The sequence below is a fragment of the Oxyura jamaicensis genome, chromosome Z (genome assembly GCF_011077185.1).
Source record: "Oxyura jamaicensis isolate SHBP4307 breed ruddy duck chromosome Z, BPBGC_Ojam_1.0, whole genome shotgun sequence".
In the NCBI taxonomy this organism is placed as follows: Eukaryota; Metazoa; Chordata; class Aves; order Anseriformes; family Anatidae; genus Oxyura; species Oxyura jamaicensis.
In genome coordinates this window covers 68,341,814-68,361,599 of record NC_048926.1, presented here as the reverse complement: position 1 = coordinate 68,361,599, position 19,786 = coordinate 68,341,814, and the positions used below count along the sequence as shown (strand labels likewise).

The following is a 19,786-nucleotide window of genomic DNA, read 5'->3' as shown; positions in this document are numbered from 1 at the left end:
AGAGTGTGCACAGGGTGCAGGAAAGTCCACTCTAGAAGACCTGAAATGAGCTGATGTTTGGTTCAACAATGTTGTTGTAAATATTTATTTATTTATTTATTTACAAAAGAGTGGTGTTAAATAAGTGACCGATGCTAAAGGGCTTTTACTGAAAAACATAACAGCTACCCCCTCTTTGTAATGTTTCAGAGACAAAAATGTTCATGACTTTTTAGCACCCACATCTGTTGCTGCTGTGTAGAAATGAATTAAATTTTTTTTAAAGCTGGGTAAAGATTTTGCTGTAGAGACAAATGAGATGCCAAAGTCTTTGTATTATTCTCATATGTGAGCATTTAGTGCCCATGAGTTCCCGCCTGACTACTGCTTTCAATGGTAACCAGAAGAGCATCTCATATGAGCGTAGGCAGTGCACAGCCTTTAATCCCCTTCATGGGGGAGTCATGTTTGCAGGAGCTTCTGATTATACAATTTTTTTTATTTTTATCTTTAACTTTGGGAAAAAAATCAGGCTTCAGGGAACCAGCAGGGAATACTATTCACTCCTACATGTGCCACAACAGATGTGCACAGTTACAGATTAAACAGCATTTTCTTGCTCTGTCTGAGACAAAGACATCTGCATGAGCTCTGCATTTGGGGCAAGGAGAATCATTCCCCCCTCGGGAGCTGCTGCTGCACTCAGACCCCAGGGCTGCTGACAGCACATTCTCTTCATGATCAGCCCGCACCCCCCAGGAGCAAATGAGAGGAGACCCCCCAGACACCAGCATGGCATGAGGATGTCCATGTTCTTCCTCTGTGCAGCTGCTGACCCAGCTCTGCACAATGGGGACAGCCTGTATAAATGTGGTCACAGGTGCCAGCTCTGAAACCAAGGATGGGATCTGCAGCCTGCAGCTGATCTTGCCCTAAGTGAAAGGCTTGGAAAGCAGCAAACTGGAGAGCAGAGCACAGATGAGCAGGGCTGAAGGGCTTGGGGTGATGGGGCAGCCCTGAGAGAGGTGCAGGGGACTGAGCAGCACAGACTGGAAGGGGGAGCCCAGAGCCACAGGTGGCTGCAGACAAGGGATGAGGTGCCGGCACCTGGGAGCTAAGGAAGCAGAAGCTCTGGGCACAAGGACATGCAATAATTCAGCAACCAGGAAGGGCTGTTCATGGCTGGCCATTATCCCACAATCCACCCGTCATGGAGACTGCACTTCTAGCACTGTTGCTGAAAGGTATGCAGCAGGCTGGGCGTCTTTGGTAGAAAGAGGGGAAGAAGCCACTGACTCAAAGGACCCAGAGACCTGCAGTTTCTCTGGTGGGAAACAGCCCACATCACTGCCCCTTTAGAGTGGGACCTCCAAACAGACAATCCTTCTTCAACTATCGCCAAAGTGCTGACCCTTGGCAGCCCCAGTGCAACCTCCTGCATTGAGCAGGATTATCCCCAGCACCAGGTCAAGGCAGCTGCAGCTTTGGCAAGCCACCTGCTTCAGGGCCAAGTTGTGAGGCAAGAGGGGGACATAGGGATTGCTTTAGAGTAGCTGCAGAGCTGTCTCCTAGGGCAGGAGGACAGCGGTCACAGGAGCCATGCTGTTGTGTCTGGGGGTGGGAAAAGAAGCCAGCAGCTGCCTTCACTCTCCCATCCTCATGTCATAGGGGCAGCAAAACAGGTTGTGGTCGTAGAGCTTAACAGGTGGCTTCTCCAGGATGAGAAGAGCAAGATTTTCCAAAGTCTTACAACCATTAATGCATGATCTTCTGACATGAGTGAGTGGACAAGCAAGAGGATTCTGAAGAAGCTCATCGAGTCCATCAATAATTGTGTGGTGTTGACTAGGGAAATGTGACCATCACAAGCCAAGGAAGTCCATGCTGCCTGAAGCATCAGTTTTTCCCCCAGACAAAAAATCTAGAAGTTCTCTGTAGGAAGTGGAGTCTGCTGCAGCTGTGGAGGGGCAAAGAGCTGTAGACCAGCACCCTCAGTACCTGCTAGTGTCCATATGGAGGTTTCTGAGCTCCAGCTCCAGCTGTTTAATTTGGACATCTCTCTGGTTTACCACCTCACGTAGTCTACGTATTTCTTCCTGTTGTCGGTAAAACATCTGCAGAAGCTGGAAGAAAAGACACATTTTACTTCCTTTACACCAAAGAAGCACAGACTGATCCTGTAAAGTGCCACCAGTCCTTCCAGATCATTTCTGAGAAAAATGACATCTAAGGAGGGGGCTTTCAACCAATGTACTGGTCACCAGCATTCTCCTGCTAGCTCGGGCTGTGAACATAAGTTTTTCTCAGAAACATTTGGTAATGGTACATTTGCTTAATTCAACAGAAAATACAGCCTTCTTAATGCTGATGAAATAGAGGAGAGTATTTGGACTCTAGATTCCTGGATTTGCCACATCGCCTACTCTGACTTTAGGACCTTATCCTTTTTCTTCCATCTGATCATGCTCTTCCTTCACTGGGTGAGATGAGAATGGCCTTTACTCTGCATGCAGCAGAGCACCCAGCTCTGAAAGGGTTGCTTCTGTAACCTCAAGGGGCAGGCTCAGAAATGCGCAGAATAATATCATTTTCACACCACAGGGAAATTCAGCTCTGTAAATTCCTACCCTGTCAAGCTGCAGATGTTAAAATCTTGCATAGCTGAAAAGGGTGCCTGAGCATGGCTACAGGAAGAAAAGCCTTCCAGGGTTCCTAAATGCAAACAGGCTGCATGTACTCAAAAATGTCCCTGTGCTGCCAAGGACTGTGGGCTTTCCAGTTACCACACTGGTCCAGGCTCTGCAGAATAAACCCTCTCTGGATTCTGCTACGTTGTGAATGGCACCTTTTTGCCAGCTGGGTCTCCCCTCACCTAGGCCCAACCCTTCAACCCAGGCCTTCATACCTCATTTTCAGTTTTTGGTGGTGAGCACTCAAATATGTCAAAGCCATTGGAAAGATGCGTTTGCTCCTTTTTTGGCAACCTCTCCCCCACTTCCAGCTGTTTTCTGCTGTCTTGGATTTCAGATTTCTTCTGCATCTCCTCTGGTGCTGTTATTGCTCCCCAGCCTTGGTAATGGTCAGTAGTTTTCAGGAGTGGCTCTGGCTCGAGATATTGTGGTAAGGAATTCACAGCTCCAGAGCCTGGTCTCAAGGACACCAAGAGAGGCCCTAGAGAGGGAGGCAGGTGACTGGTTAGCACTCACAAACCATATTCAGAAACCTGCAGTAAGCAATGCTTTCAATCAACCTGCAGGGATAAACATGGAAGCACTTGACAGAAGAGTTTTCCAGAGTTCACAGTGGTGACCATTTCAGCCACTAAATTATTTTAGTCTACATCTATATTTCTTACATCATTCCTCTTCCTCCTTTTCAATTTCTCAGGCCAGAGGGCCAGCAGCATCTTACCCAAGCCCTGGGGAGCTGGAGGGTTGGGGAGCTCTCCGTGTGCTGACCTTTGTTAATACCGTTCAGCCACTCCTGCGCTGTCAGTGCTGGCTGGGCTCCAGTGGTCAAGGGGTAGATGTCTTCCTGGTATGACTCCGACTGCAAGCAAACAAAGGAGTCACTACATCAGAAAGGTTTTGGTTCAGAAGGATCATGCTGGAATGTGATGGAGAAAGAAACCTGTTTCACCTCAGCACAGGGAGTATGCCAAGAGTACTCACTGCCATGTACTGCCAGTTGACCTGACAGTTAGACACACGAGCAGAGGAGATTGCTGAGTGTGTCTTGCAAAGGAAAGTTGGCCACTACACAGAGATCTGAGTTAACCAGCCAAGGATAGTTGGCAGGGCTGCCCTACTAGCTGACCAGCTTTGTGCCTCAGACAGGGAAAAAGAAAATCCCTTGTTCTACCTGCTCTCCAGCCACCCAGCAGGCACAGAGAGGAGGCACTGCTCTCTTATTCACTGATATTTGTCCTCAACACAGGCATGACCTGAGGCTCACTTACCCGTCGAGGCACAATCATGGAGATGGGCTCAATCAGGCTTTTAGTTGGGATCAGTTTGTAGAAACGGAAAATCTCACAAGCTGACACTTCAAGGCCTCTCTTTGGCATCATTCCTGGCAGGATAGCATAAAAGAAACAAGGTATAAATCTCCTGAAGAAAGCTGGTGTCATCCATCATGGAAAAAGGACCACCAAACAAAGGACCACTGAACAAGAGTCAGATTACCAACTCAACAGCAGCGTGGTCTGAAATTGTGACCCAAAACTGGCTCAGTGTCACAAATTACAAGTAAGATTCAAGCCATTGTTCAATAACATTAGCGTAATTTTTGATCAGCAAAAAAGATGATGTGAGGGAAGTAGACTTCATATGCTCAGGCCTTTTAAAAGCAGTTGTACAGTTCCACTTCATGAAGTGATTTTTAAAAAGATTAAGACAATAAAATCAGGATCCTGTACATTGGAGGGAAACAATGTCAACAGGAGTTCAGTGCTGAAAATCTTGGGACAGAGTCTCAAAGGGCAAGGAACAGCCTGTACCTCTAAATGTAGTGTTAGACATACACAGTGACACTCACCAATTCCTTTCTGTGGTAAATGAGAATGATATTCTGTCAGGTAGTTCAGGTATGGTTTCTCAGGGCTTATCTCATAGTACCGTATATTTCCATCACCCTAAACGCAAAGAATATGAACATGACCCAGGTTCTGCTATCCAGCATGAGGCTCTGCGAAGAATGTATGGCCCCAGAAGCCAAGCAAGGTCAAGAACGTAAGCACCTCCCATACAAATATTTACCCCTAAATTGCTGTGTGGGGAAGTTAGGGCTCTGCAGTGTACCCTTCCCACAACAAACATGGCTTGTCTGCAGTAGAAAACATGGCCTGACACCGCAGCATCCTCAGACCCCACCCCATCAGTCCTCAAGCCAACGTGCCTTCAGAGCACCCATGACTTTGGCCTGAACAATGTTGGTGACACAACACAGACTAAGAGGAGAATCAGACCAGCATTTGCTGACACAGAAGGCACTTACCTTTCCAACAACGTAAAGCATGTTTGTGTCTGAGTCATAGAAGGGAAACAGGAGCCCTGAGGAGCCATCCAGATCTTCCTCCAGTAAAGGCACAGAAAGGTCATTCTGGGCAGGACACAGGAAAACCAAACAGCTAGAATCATCCATCAGTCACCTCAAGTCAGGAACACCTTACTTGAACCCCACCTTGGAGTGAGAGGTTCTGTGACGATCCTAGGCTATGACCAGCTGCTCTGAGCTGTGGGCCATGCACAGACTTCCTTAAAGCTCCACAGGAGGGAAGCTAACAAGCTCTTGACAGAGTGCAGCATGTCAATAAATCACCAAGTACTTGGTGACGTTTCAGGGGTAGATATAATAAGGAAATAATAAGCCCTCCCAGGGCTCCGTACTGGGACCAGTCCTCTAACATCTTCATCGATGATCTGGACGAGGGATCGAGTGCGCCCTCAGCAAGTTTGCAGACGACACCAAGTTAGGTGCGTGTCTCGATCTGCTCGAGGGTAGGAAGGCTCTGCAGGAGGATCTGGATAGGCTGCACCGATGGGCCGAGGCCAACGGTATGAAGTTCAACAAGGCCAAGTGCCGGGTCCTGCACCTGGGGAACAACAACCCCAAACAGAGCTACAGGCTGGGAGATGTGTGGTTAGAAAGCTGCCTGGCAGAGAAGGACCTGGGAGTATTGGTTGACAGTCGGTTGAATATGAGCCAGCAGTGTGCTCAGGCGGCCAAGAAGGCCAGCAGTATCCTGGCTTGCATAAGAAACAGCGTGGCCAGCAGGTCCAGGGAAGTGATTGTCCCCCTGTACTCGGCTCTGGTGAGGCCGCACCTTGAGTACTGCGTTCAGTTTTGGGCCCCTTGCTACAAGAAGGACATGGAGGTGCTTGAGCGAGTCCAGAGAACGGCTATGAAGCTGGTGAAGGGTCTGGAGAACAAGTCTTACGAGGAGCGGCTGAGGGAGCTGAGACTGTTTAGCCTGGAGAAGAGGAGGCTCAGGGGTGACCTTATAGCACTCTACAGGTACCTGAAGGGAGGCTGTAGCGAGGTGGCATTTGGTCGATTCTCCCACATGCCTGGTGACAGGATGAGGGGGAATGGGCTAAAGTTGCGCCAGGGGAGGTTTAGGTTAGATATTAGGAAGAACTTATTTACTGAACGGGTTGTTAGTCACTGGAATAGGCTGCCCAGGGAAGTGGTTGAGTCACCGTCCCTGGAGGTCTTTAAAAGATGTTTAGATGTAGAGCTTAGGGATATGGTTTAGTGGAAGATTTGTTAGCGTTAGGTAGGAGGTTGGACTCGGTGATCTTGGAGGTCTCTTCCAACCTAGACTATTCTGTGATTCTGTGATTCTGTGAAAACTGCTTGCCTCTACATGAAGGCCATATGGGCCGCTAGACTCAGGAAGATGAAAGGCATATCTGCATTGTATACCAAATTACTCAGGTTCCCTTACTATCTCTGGTTAAGGTGATACCTTGACAATGGTGCACCACCCAATACATGAGCAAGAACAGCCTACAGTAGCTGTCAAGTCTCAGTGCTGCACAATGAGAAGATGCGTACTGCAAGAGCAAAAGTCCCCATCAGCCTTTTGCAGCTAAGCCTGGACATAGCATACCACTGCGTGCACAAGTCTGCTACATCTTGTACAAAGCCAGCCCTTCACTGCTGAAGGGGGCAATTCAGGTAAGACCAGCAGTGCAGAACAGAGCAGTGAAACCCTGATGTGAATCCATGGTGTTACCCCTGGGCTTAGCTTTGTGGACAGCCTTTTGATGGCAGCACTGTGCCCTGCCCCTCATACACAAAGAAGCCATGTCCAAACGCATTAAAATGGAAAATCAGAGACTTGGTCTACCAGCTTCATCCAGTACAAAGGGTGACAAAGGGTGACACTGAGAGAAAGAGGCAGAAGACTGTGCTGCAAAGTAGCTGATGCAGAGGGACAAAGTGAACTGCATATTAGGGGGGAAGAGGAGAATTTCATGAGGCTAACAACCACTGTAATAGGAAAGCACGACTTGCAATTAGCAAGTGCCACCTCAATACTCCAATGTAAGGAATCACTGGAAATAAAATATTAAAAATAAAAAATAAAACAACATATTTTCCTTCCTTGAGGGCTTTGTTGGAGTATGTTTTTCTAGAATTCATTTACCTCCTAGTACCAATAACAATTTTGCCAGTAAGAGCACTAAGAGCTACTTTTAGCTGGGAACTACAGTGACCATCCAAAGGTTCCTTGAATTATTATTTTTTTTTTTTTCCTGCAGTAGGCACATCATTATCTTTGCTCTGGTGGATTTCTATGCACAAAGCTTTAAGAGCTTCTTCAAAATTTATGCTCAGTTAATAGCATCATAACAATAGAACTTATCACGCATTAAGAACTTGACAGTCACTTCTGAATTGCTGTTATAAACCAATTCTTGGGTATTTGGCAGGTGCAAAAGTTAAAGTGACAGCAAAAGAAAGAAAACTGAAGATGGTATGGTAACGATTGCTGGTTCAACTCACTTGATCCCATAATGCAATTTGCCTATTATTCCACCGAGATGTTCCAGTAGAGAGCAGCTTTTTCATGTTTCCAAGGAACAAGACTTTATTGACTCTGTGAGACTTGTAGTTGGCTTCCTAGGAAGAGAAAACACATGACATGAGTAAGAGACAGCATCTTCCCTTCCTTCACTAAAAAATGGAAGGAGAAATCAAATCAAAGCAAGAAACCACCTTCCACTGCCCATGAAGCTTATCTGGGCTGGCTAAGGCACATCAGGCCATCTTTGTGCAGCTACATTTCACGTTATATGACACTTCTAGCCCCAGAAGCCATGCAAGGCCAAGAATGAAAGCACCTCCCAACATATTTAGCCCAGAACTTCCATGTCGGGACGTTAGTCACACCTGAAATATCTGAAATATCTGAAAAATCTGAAATATCAGCCTGGCTGAAACTAGAGAGAGCAGGATTTCAAAGTCATCTGAGAGAGGCAACCTAAACTCTTCAAGCCCACACCCAAAAGCCCAGTCAATTCACAAAAGGGCAACCCCTATTAGTGGAACTGTTGAACTTTCTGTATACACAAATACACAAATGTGTGCAAATACCTCCAAAACGCAGTCAGCATCACCTTACCATGAAATGCAAAGTACAGACAAATGTACGCTTGCATCCACCTGACCACCTGATCTCTACTGGTCACCCTAAGGAATCCTACAGGAGTACTCCTAGAGGACTGCAGGAGGGAACTATGAAAGCAGTGCACATCAGGAAGGGTTTCAGGGAGAGAAGAGCTTGGTAGCAATATGCAGAGAACTTGTTGCCAACAGTGGCAGGAATTGTTTCATGAAAAGTAGAAGACAATACTACTCTCTGATGCCTTGGACAACACTGGGCACAGATCTGTCTTCTTTAGTGGCATTGAGTCTACCCAAAAGAGGAAACAATCCACAGGTGAGATCAGCTGGACCACAAACCACTGAATACAACCTACTTGTAGGACTGTTCCTGCACGAGGTTCTATGACACGGATCTTTCTGTCCCGGCAGGCTGTGGCAAGGAGGCTGCCATCTGTGTTAAATGACATGGAGAGTATCACATCTTTGTGAGCGTCGAGGATCTTCACTGGGTTCGAGAGGATAGCCTCCCTCGTGTCGATGTTCCAGATCATTATCTGAGCAAAAGAAAAAAAAAAAAAAATCAGACATTTGCTGCCTGACAAAGGGGGGCTTTGTGTACCCTCTTTTCCTCTTCCTTTCTTCTCTACATTTGTGTGTCTTACCATCATGAGTTGCAGTTCTCCGGTATTTAAAATAATTCCTGGTATTTAGAGAAATATATCAGGGACATAGTGACTGTTCAGAATCTCCGATATTCTCATTTCTTTTAGGATCACATTTTATACAGAAAAATGACCAGCATCATTGCAGTTCATCAGAAGACTGGAAAACTATCCAGGCCTTTTGAAACCTGTGACAATGACCTCCTGCCTTTTGGGTCACTCAGGGATTTCTCCCTCAGGAAGGCTTTTGAACTCTTTATCATTAACTTACAGCTTGAAATGAAAACAAATTTCAAAACAACCTGCCAAACACTAAGTCCTGAGGGGAAGGCTTCAGAGAAAACAGACCCACCTTGTAGTCATAGCCGGAGCTGAAGAGGATGTTTTCGGCAGTGGGATGCCACTCAATGAGGCCCACCCTTCGAGCATGCCCAAGAAGTTCCTTCTTCGCAATGGTGATGTTTCTTGTTAGCAAGTGCTTGGGGATGTCCCAGATCTTAACCTGAATGGCACAGGATGGGTCTTTGTGAGATTCGTATGTAGGGTGATAATTCAGAATTTAACAGTAATTATTGATGTTGGCCATGCTGTTAGCACATTTATGGAGAACTGTTCCCAAGGGGAAGAAGTAAGCCACAGATCTCACAGACACCAAACCACAGCACCTGCAGTTTTCTACCTTGTTTTCTAACAAACTTTGAGCAGGAGTGGGCAAACCCGAAGCAGACTTCAGCAAAGAGTACCAGAAAATAATATAGCAGAGACTGATGCAAGCAGCCATCCACTCAATGTTATCTGGCAGAAGAACTGAGAATGCTTCTGGTCAGATAACTACAGTACTGTTTGTCTCCTGAAAACTGCACAAATGCTGAATGTTTTACAAACAGCACAGCCATTGGTCAAAGTACACAGAAACCCACTCAGGTGGCCACAAGGTGGATGCCCTAAGCAGCCTGGGCAGCATAATACAAGGGGAGCTTTCTGTCTCATGACAGGGGCTGCAGCCCTTGGTTCATCTGGAAGTGTGCTGCACAAAGACAAGAATAAATTCTGTCCTCTTGATGTGGAAGGAGACAATAAAGGTGGACTGCAAAAGCAGCTGAACCTGTGCAGGTAAAAGGAAAGTCTTTCTCACACTGATCTTAGAAGCACAAGCCTTTAGGATGAAAACAGATTAACCCTTTCGCTCAAGGAAAGTGATTCTACTTGTGGGAAATTCTCTAGGACTTAACCTGAAGCCAGATGGAAATGCTCTTTGAATGAGACAGTTGTGGAAATTAGCCACCAGCTGCCTGAGTCTCCCACTGCTTGGCTGATGAGAATCACCATATTCTATACCAAAGAAGGAGAGGCACAAATTCAGGGACCTGCTAGGAAGGATCACAAGCCCCCTTCTTCTCACAAGTGTTTATCTCATTGCAGAATCAAGTCCCTCAGAAACATAAGGACTGTGGGGTCCAGTAACCTCCAGATGAATTTCCACAGCAGCAAGAGAAAACATCACACCCTACAGCTTCAACAGCTATCATCACTAAATGAATGGGGCTGAGAGGGGAGGAAAGGGGGAAATGGTGTTTGTTCATACTATGAAGAACTGCTTAGAATGAACCGCGAACTCCCCATGCTATGAAATGTTTGGTGGTAGGACCATGGCAGGAGTTTCAGGGTTCATGAAATAGCAGAAATTGTCATTCCTTAGTAGGCAGGAGAAGCAGGTCTTGGAACCAGACCTGCCAAGGCCAAGCATGAGCAACCTAGCTCACCAACAGTCTGCTCCACTGCAACTTGAAGAAAACCTGACAAAGCAAAGGACACAGAGTTGACTCTCCAACCACAGAGGAGAAGATCTTCCTCAAGATGAATTCATATGTGCCTGATGATTTGCCAGAAGGAACAGAAGGGGTAGGAGGATGAGCTTGCTTCCTGCTCTAAGCTCAAGCTCGTGGCCCCAGCCCACTTTTCTTAGCCCCAGTCCAAGGCAGCAGTAGGAACTAGGAAGGGCAGCGGGCATTTACAGACTGTCCATTCCCTCCCATACCGTAAATTACCACTCTGCATGCTTCAGCTGTAGGCCACAAAATTTAGTTATGCTATCACAATGGCACACTCCAGAAAGGCTGGTTAATGATCAAGAAACATTTTAGGAACCTGGGTGGTGGGAAATGTTCACCATCTTCACACAAGCTTGTGGCCCTCCTCAACATTTTCAGGGAAATCCAGTACAGTAGGAGCAATCAGATATATCCTTGCATACAAGCCAGAGCAGTGCCTCATGCTGATGCTGAAAAATGGCAGGGGGCACCAGGCCTTAAACAACAGAGAGGAAAGAAGGGTTTGGCTCAGATGTCCAGCCTAATGGATATGGTAGACATCTCTGGGACCCTAAAATTTCTCATGCTTATTGGGCCAGGACAGAGAAAGTCTCACTGCAGTGGTGTGCCAATAGCTGTCCAGTCTGAGCTCTGCAGGACAGGACAGGGCAGGACATGTAAGACGATGTTGACCCCATGGAGTGAGACCTGGTAGACAAGAGAATAAATAAGACCTGGAAGTATGCCCTGACAGCGATGAAAGCTAGCAACATTGTGGTCTGGAAAAACAGGAAGATAGCTACTAGATCAAGAGAAATGATTTTTCCCTTTACTCAGCAATCTTTAAACAACCACTGGAGTGCTGCACCCACTTTTGCACCTCCTAGTACAAGAAAGTTGCTGATAAACTTCAGTGAGTCCAGTGGAGACCACCAGGATGCTCAGGAGGATGCAGCACGTGGGGAGGACTCACTCCATGGGGTCAACATCTGTCTTACCTGCAGCACGTGCCCTGTGACAAGGGGAGACAGGCTTGCGTGGCTTAGAGAAGACACATCTTGGGAGAAACCTGATAAAAGCCTTTAGTACTAACAAGATAATGGAGAAAATAGAGCCATGATTGCTACTGAAGTGCAGAGTAGGAGAATTGGATGCAGTGGTCATTAACTACACTGTGAAGATTCTAGCAGCGTATAAGGAAAAAAATCCCTATAGGAACAGTGAAGAGCAGGAACAGGTTGCCCGAAAAGGTGGTGAAGTCTGCATCCTTGAAGGTTTTCAAGACTCAGCTTCACAGACTAAAGCAGGAGTAGGGCCAGAGGCCTCCCAAGCTCCCTTTAAACCTGAATGATTCTGTAATTGTGTTATTTGAATATATTCTGCAATTGCAGCAGGAAGCTTTGAAGCTTTTGCTCATTTCTCATTTGAGACTTAAAAGAGAGGTCGTGGTCATGCATTCCTGCCACAAGTCCTGAGACAAGTTTCTGAGACAGCATGAACACCTGGCATTCCACTTGGAAGATAAAATATAACCCCCACAGGCAGACCAGAAATTGAAAAATGTTGTCAAAAAAGACATGAAGATCCTAAAAAAATAAAAAATATTAAAAAATATTTTTTTAAAAAGTCACTAGACAGGAAGGAAAATTCAAAGATCATTTATTTACAATTCAAGAGAGGTTTCTGGCAGAGCTGAAATGGCAGAAGATAAACCACCAAGTCAGGGCTGGAGAAAATGACAAGGGGAACCTCCCTAATTCTGTGTGGCAGAGGGCAAATATACCCAGTGGGAGAAAACACACATGGCATCTCTGAAAAAGAGCACAGTAGTTAGATGTTCTTACTATCGTAGAAGCCAACACCACACTTTCGATAAGCCACAGAAAGCAATTTTCCAGTGGGTAGATATGGGCTAAACTGTCCCTTACACACATGAATTGCATTGTCCAGTTCCTAATAACTAGACTATACCTACACTGAAGTAAAGTGTGTGACTACATCTTACTCACATCAATTTCAGCCCAACTACTTATTGCCTAAAACACAAACGTGACTTAAGAATTTGATATCTTTTTATGGGTTTGTATTAGCATTAACCTTTGTGTCTCTGGAGTCGTTCTCTGTTTTCAGTTGGAAAATGCTCATTTCATTGCTGCCTTGGGCAGAATAAAATACGACATAGACTCCTTAACTACCCCATAACTGATCCAGCATGACTTTACAGAGTAACTTGGAGAGAAACAAGTTCAAACTTGCTATGTGGAAAAATGATCTAAAACAGCTGTCACAGATTACATTGCGTTGAAAGTTTTATTTCATAGTAAAGGAGGAGTTTCACAGTGATTAACCTTGAACCAATTTTACATTTGCATTCTTTCTCACACAAACATACCCCAAAAGATGGAAGCCCCCATAAAAACAGATCTTCTTCCTATCATGATTTTGATACATCATCTGGAAGGGATCACACAGGTCTGACCTCAAGAGAAATACAGGGATCTTACTCTGACATGGCTGTTCTTAAAGTATACGTGCATTTTCCCATCTAATCCTTGGGCCTCTTGGTTCTTTTCTTATTTCTTTTCCCCCAGAAGCACGTTAGCCAGGCAATAACATCAAGTATAAGCTGGGAAACTTACAGTGGCATCTTCTGAACACGAAGCTATTACAAAGTCATTGAATGGGTTCCACTTGATATCCAGAACATTTCCTTTGTGCCCACATATTCTGGGATAATGTGGGTCAAGCTTCCCTGTCTGGGAAAAAAAAAAAAAAAAATCATGAAATCTAAGGTGAGCCATAGAATTACAGGACATTTTCAAGTAAGACCCATCCAGCTCCACCAAGAAACAGCTTTCTGCTTGTTATGCTCCAAATGCCCTGGGTGGTCTCCTTCTGTTGAGAATGGGGTTTTGCTGTCCCTGCAAGGCAAATCCGAGTTATATCACAGACTGGAAGGGAACATGGTGCTGAGCAGGCCTTCACAGTACTACTGAGAAATCTGTACACATACAGCAGAGGTTATTTAGGTTATTATTTGATTCAGACACCAGAATAAAACTTAGAGTGGAAACACTTAGGAATGAATTGAATCTTCCAGATTTCTTGAAGATTTGGGGGAGAGAAAATCTGTTTCATGAGAATAAATTTCTGATAAGCAGGAAAAATGTTTTTGCTCATCATTTTTAGCCTCTTCAACTAGCTTTTATTTTATTTCATTTTATTTATTTTACTTTATTTTTAAGTAACAACGCAAATTAAAAACCTAGCTTTTCTTACAACAAGCTATGCATTTCTCTCTGATGGTTTTCAAATCCAGTCAGTCATCACATTAAATCAGATTCAGGACTCTACAAGCATAAGCCACGTTTGGGCAGTATACTCCCTGAGAACAGCCGTGCACAAAGAAGCGCATTGAGTGCTGAGCAGCTTGTACCGAAAGGGGGCTGTGTTGCATCGGAATAAACCCACGCTTCAGACAGCCTCTGCTACAGTCATGTCAGTATGTCTGTCATGATAGAAAGGGTGCTAGGGATTTGATTAACATCAGAGCAACACTCGCTCCTCCCTGCCAGTAGCAGGAAATGCTCCAGGAATGCAGACTTCTGTGAGAGAGCAAAGGTCAGTCACCTGAGGAGGCAGACATGGTTACAAGCCAGTTGTGCTTACCTGCCCACTTTCATCCCAGCTGGAAGAATCACAGAATGGTTTGGGCTGGAAGAGACCTCAAAGACCACCCAGTTCCAGCCCCCTGCCATGGGCAAGGACACCTCCCACCAGACCAGGTTGTCCAAAGCCCCATCCAGCCTGGCCTTGAACACCTCTAGGGATGGGGCATCCACAGCTTCTCTGGGCAACCTGAGAAGCCTCACCACCCTCTGAGTGAATAATTTCTTCCAAATTGTAAATCAAAATGAGTGCAACTGCATGCCCTTTTGGAAAGCAGACACTGTTGTGGGTGTGCTCCCCACATCTCTCTGGAAGTGGCCCTTGAGAGCATGCGGTAGAGGGGCATCAGTGCTGACCCTAACCTGCATGTGGCTGCAATGTCATTTGCCACGTCCCAGCCTCAAACTCCTGCCGAATGGTCATTTTTTTGGTGTAGAACAGGACACAATGTGCAACCACTCTGGCTTCACTAGAAAGTTCATCTCATAGACTGGGACTAACCTGCTTCAAACTGAACAACCATCAGGCTTTGAAATGTAAAAGACTGCTTTTTTAGACTACAGTCTAAAACAAATCAGTTTTATGAGAGCAACAATACAAAGTGACTGGGGAAGGCAGAAGAAAAGAGATAAAAGGCCTTTAATAAGAGTTCCCCCACCCACAGTGTCCTTTTGTGGTCTTCAGGGCTTGGTTTCAAGCTCACAACTCAGAGGGCTGGGCAGCCAGCACCACAGAGATCCCTTGATCCCAATGGGAGCTCCATCCCCTCCCAAGGCTGTCTGCCTGTCTGTTCCATCTGGGAGACTCCCAGGCCACCCTGCCAAACTGCCACCATGCCATGCTGAGCCCCATCTTGAAGTTTCTCCTACCCTTCACAAAGCCCTTGGCTTCCTGCCTCTGGTCCTACCTACACCCCATGCAACCCACCAGCCCTGGGACAGAGCAGAGACCCCAGCACACAAGCTGCCAGCAAACATATGTGACAGGTCACACCGCTGGTCTCAGACAAATACAAAACCCAGCGAGACAACTGTTAAAATTCTCCCAGCAGTTTTGTACAGGGTAAACTATGGTGAGATTGGTCGTCCCCAGTTCTCAGGTGTTCTTCAAAGACCACTAACACCTTGTCATTAAATCCTGGCACAGCACCCACATACAGCCTCAGGTAAAGCCCAAAGGGTCATCACAGCTTTCACTTCATAGTCTTTGTTATCCAAGTGAAGGAAACTGAGTTAGTGTCTAGTAGGTCTACAAAATGACACCTGTTTCTGATACATTCAAAGACTAGAGGCTGCGGAGACCTGGACACAAACATTTTCCTGTCTCTCAGGACTTTGTTTTCATCTTTCTACCTCTTTGTCTCAAGCCTGGTCATAGGAGAAGGAAAAAAGGAAGGCATGCGTATCCCTGGACTCACGAGATTTACAAAGGTACTCACTGTGCCAGGCCCCAGACAGCCCCTGTGCCCACAGATGCTTTCCTGGTGAGGTGGGCTGCGTTGCACCCAGACTGCTTCAGCAAGGACCTAACTGATCTTCATCAGGATCTAAGCAATATGTTCTGCAACAGAAGACTCTTTTCCAAGTGGTGGCAAAAATTCAACTAATTCCTCTTCAGGTTGTAGGCAAAAGCATGTGTTTCTAGGCCTGCTGGATGGGGGTATCTATGGCAAAGAGCTCTTTTGTTAAGCCCTGCTGCCCTCCACCCCTGTCTCACTCCCAAGCTCTGTGAGAGAGAGGAAGAATGGTGCAGAAGGCAAGCAGTTGTATTTCTTCAAGGGATGAGAGAGCTCAGTTCCCATGACTCAGCAGCAGAGAATAAAAGAGACACCATTAAACCAGGGACAAGAGTTGCAAATCCAGTCAAAAAAAAAAAAAAAAAAAAAAAAAAAAAAAAAAATGGATTGGCTGTCAGTCATGAGAGGACAATACTGTCCCAGACACAAGTCTCTGGACCAGGCTGCCTTCGTCTCCCTGGCAGCCAGGGGCACAAGCCAAGAGCCTGGAGTGCTGCAGGTCACCAACGCTGTAGGAGCTGGCAGCCACAAATATTACCACTGGAAGCACAAGCCAAAAGCTGCTGCTTTTCACCAGGTGGCACCAGTTTGGAAGCGTATCTTGAAAAAAAAGTAGCTGCTACCACAGCTCCCAGGCTCAGAAAACCCCTTTCTGGGGGTGGCTGAGGCCACCCCCCCACAGCTTGTGTCAGGAACAGGTATTTGGAGAACAGCTGGAAGAAACGCAATACATATAGACCCTTTCCCTGACCCACCACCAAAGCTTAACCCTCAGGGGACTTTCAGACCTAAGGGAACTGCATCCGAATGAACACTGTTCGTGGCATGACTCCCCTCCATAACTCTGTCCTGTTTTGAACCCCTTAATTCTTCCAGGCTCATCAGCATCCTGGGCTGTGAGCTCCACATGTGAACTACAAGAGCATCCACTCCTGCCTGGTGCTACTCTGATCGCTGGTGTCCGTCCCACCCCCCTTCAGTACCCAAATCAGGAATTCTCCTTACACTTCTTCCCCACCCCGTTCACAGTTTGATGTATCTCGCTTGTTTGTCTTTTTTCCCAGACTAATGGAGGCCTAACCGTCAAAGTCTTTCTTCAAATGAAAGCAATTTCACATTTTCATTGTTGTACTTTAATTATCCTTCTCTAGTTATCTCTTCTAGTTCTACTGTGCCTTGGTGGAGCATTTAAACAGGTGTTGAGAATGGATGAACTGCTACTAAAGATGATCTAAGTTGAGAAGTGGTGTCAAGTCAGAAGTATTAATAGTAAGCAGTGCAAGCATCTTGAGCTCTTTTTGCCAACAGTTTGAGAGCTGGGTCCCACCCCACGTCCCACAGTCCCAGCTGCCTGCTCAGAGATGCAGGTCTTTGATAAAGACAAGTTCTTCAGCCCCAACAGATCGTGGTCGAGGGAGCAAAAGTGACTCAGTCAAGAAAAACAGGGTAGTGGTTAATTTTAGGACCGTCTCTGAACAGCACCAGCCATTAATGAGTTGAATAAACAAAGTCTAGAAGAGCCAGGAACTGCACTAGGCTCTTCAAGCACACCCAGTTCACTTTCATCCTTAGCAAATATATATTGAAAAAGTGGCATTACAATAACACCATCAATTAACTTTTAATTAAAGGCTGAACTTTTGCCTTTCATCTGTTCTGCCCTGATTCCAGGGAGTTCATCATCTCATACTGAAGTTAATCCACATTAGTGCATGCCTAATTCTTCTGCAGCAATAAATGCCAGACAGCCAGCTTCTCCCTCTCATCAGATCTCCAAGTCATTATAACCCACAAACATGGGATTTGTTTCCGAAAGGGAAGTTTTTCCAGCATCAATGTTTGAAGCTAAAGAGCTTCATTGTCTCATAACTGTGTCTCCATTCTTTCACAAAGGAGAAGGTAGTTAGAGCAAAATATACCATACTCTCATCTGGTGACAGATGAAGCCAAGGCACTAAAGCACCTTTCAGTTCTTACCTTCCATATCTACTAATTGCTTTTTGATTTGCAGTCTTTCCTGGGAGACAAACATCTGAACAGCACAGCTCCCATTGATTACACAAGAATGGCAACCGAGATATGAAATGAAGGAAGGTGCTGAAAACCTGCAAGCAGCCACCTAGGATGCACAGGTACCCACGTGCCAGGCAATCTGGGGCCCCTTCCATGCAATTTGCAATTCAGGGAACAGCATTAGCTGAATATCCCCTGTGACATCTACCTCCCTGCCCAGCCCAGCTCTCCACCAGCATCTCAGCACCCTCACGAAAGGCATCCCTTCTTGGTGGCACTCACCTGGTGGATGGGGATGACGAGGAAGGCCCCTCCGCCCGCGCACTCTGTCACTACCGCGATGAAGTGTGGGTTCACGGCGCAGAAGTGGTTGTCATGGACGCTGTGGGTTATGGGCACGCAGTCATAGCACTTGTCCTTGCTGGCAGCCTTGCCATACACGTGGCGGAACTTGGAGCTGCGGTACTGCGGGTGCCACGACATCTGTAGGGGCAGAAAGACAGCAGGCCGTGGCATGAGGCATGGCTGGAGGGGACCCCCTAAGCTGTGTTTTTCCCTTTGGCGTGACCCCTCGCTCCTCTCTGTGGGAGAGAGGAGAGCTCAGGGGAGAAAAGACATCTCTCCCCAGCCCCAGGCCATCCCTACACCACTGTGGCAGGGCCAGGCAGCAGCAAGTTGAAGGGGAGATGACTCTGGGTAGCACAGCACTCAGCAAGCATGGAAGATAAAACATCCTGTGTGAGGAAAGCCTGAGAGAGAGATGGGAAGTGAACAAGCCAGTCTGGATGCATACTTCATTTAGCCCTCAGGCAGTTTGGGACCAAAAAGGAGTCTAAATTTTGCTTGCATGAAGGGAAAAAAAGAAATCTTACAGATCACAGGAATGGTTGCAGGCACCTGTTGGGTTCTCTCCGTACTGACAATGACATTCTGCGTGTCTGGTTTATAGCCGCACCACAGACAGCATTCTGAATGGTATTTAAACAAGACACATAAAGCATGCTAAACACAAGAATCCCTTCCCACAGAGAGCAATGAAGGTCTATGAAACTGGCACAGCTGATTTTAAATAGGAAGCTGGCAGTGTTGGACAGCAAAGAGCAATTCTGTCTATTAACTCCTGCTCTTTCCACAAGACCTGGCAGTAAAAGGCACATGGAGGGGGCAGTGGTAAGCTCCTGCTGCCCAGAGAAAAATAAATGCAGATCTGGCAAGCAAGTTACAGGTGAAAGAGAGGCCCACACAATCAATTGGGAATATGGGCAAAGGCTGGGACAGGGCTTGGTTTTGCCCATTTTCGGTCTGTTTAACAGGCATTTGGCAAACAGTTTAACCAATGATGCTGGATCAGTGATACTACAGTTTGAGAGGGAACCCGGCCAAGCAGCTTTTGAGTTACACCAAGATTTACACTGCTTGCTCACATGGGTGTCTGCAGGAAAGAAAGCACTCAGTGCCAGGAAGGCAGATGCATCATCACCATTCCACACCGCTTGACAAGTAGGGCCCCAAGCAATTCTAAACCAAAGTGTCCTTGCATCTGGCATGATATTGCAAACTGACACTCAGCTTCCTCACAGGAACCACATTAAATGCTGTGAGCCTGTATTGCTCGATTCTGGGCAGTCAAACTGGAGCTTCACAAGCACCCATCAACATCAAGACCCAGTGAGCCTGCATCCCACATTACACAGGAATATTTGTTCTGTGAATTGTGCTAGGACACTAGTTCTGTCCTGTTCTTTGCCTCCTCCCAGTCCACTGGCACAGTTACAGCCAACCCCACCTTGGCCAAATACTCACACCTGGAAAAAAAAATCAGTCCTGGTCGATCGTAGTCAGCTTTTACAGTCCTTTTTGTTCCCCACCTGAAACCTGGCATGTTCTACCTATATTAAAGCTGCATTAGTCTGTATTCATAGCTGATTAAATTTCTTGTGCAGAAAACAGTAAGTGCAAAGGATCTGGCACAGCGAGGGCTACCTTCACTAAAAAAAAAAAAAAAAAAAAAAAAAAAAAAA

General features: G+C 46.2%; 1 protein-coding gene across 1 annotated transcript in view; it reads right to left on the bottom strand.

The window, feature by feature from the left end:
• Positions 1–1,003: 1,003 nt before the first annotated feature.
• The window catches only part of CORO2A (coronin 2A), a 44,032-nt gene continuing 25,249 nt past the window's right edge, over positions 1,004–19,786 (bottom strand). Inside the window, exons 3-13 of the mRNA XM_035310437.1 lie at positions 18,048–18,248; positions 13,207–13,323; positions 9,109–9,258; positions 8,469–8,648; positions 7,492–7,608; positions 4,975–5,079; positions 4,516–4,612; positions 3,938–4,050; positions 3,438–3,528; positions 2,885–3,150; positions 1,004–2,102 (exon numbers count right to left, since the gene is read on the bottom strand). Coding sequence (XP_035166328.1) covers positions 1,971–2,102; positions 2,885–3,150; positions 3,438–3,528; positions 3,938–4,050; positions 4,516–4,612; positions 4,975–5,079; positions 7,492–7,608; positions 8,469–8,648; positions 9,109–9,258; positions 13,207–13,323; positions 18,048–18,248 — 1,569 coding nt within the window. The 3' untranslated portion in view covers positions 1,004–1,970. The remainder of the gene's footprint in view (positions 2,103–2,884; positions 3,151–3,437; positions 3,529–3,937; positions 4,051–4,515; positions 4,613–4,974; positions 5,080–7,491; positions 7,609–8,468; positions 8,649–9,108; positions 9,259–13,206; positions 13,324–18,047; positions 18,249–19,786) is intronic.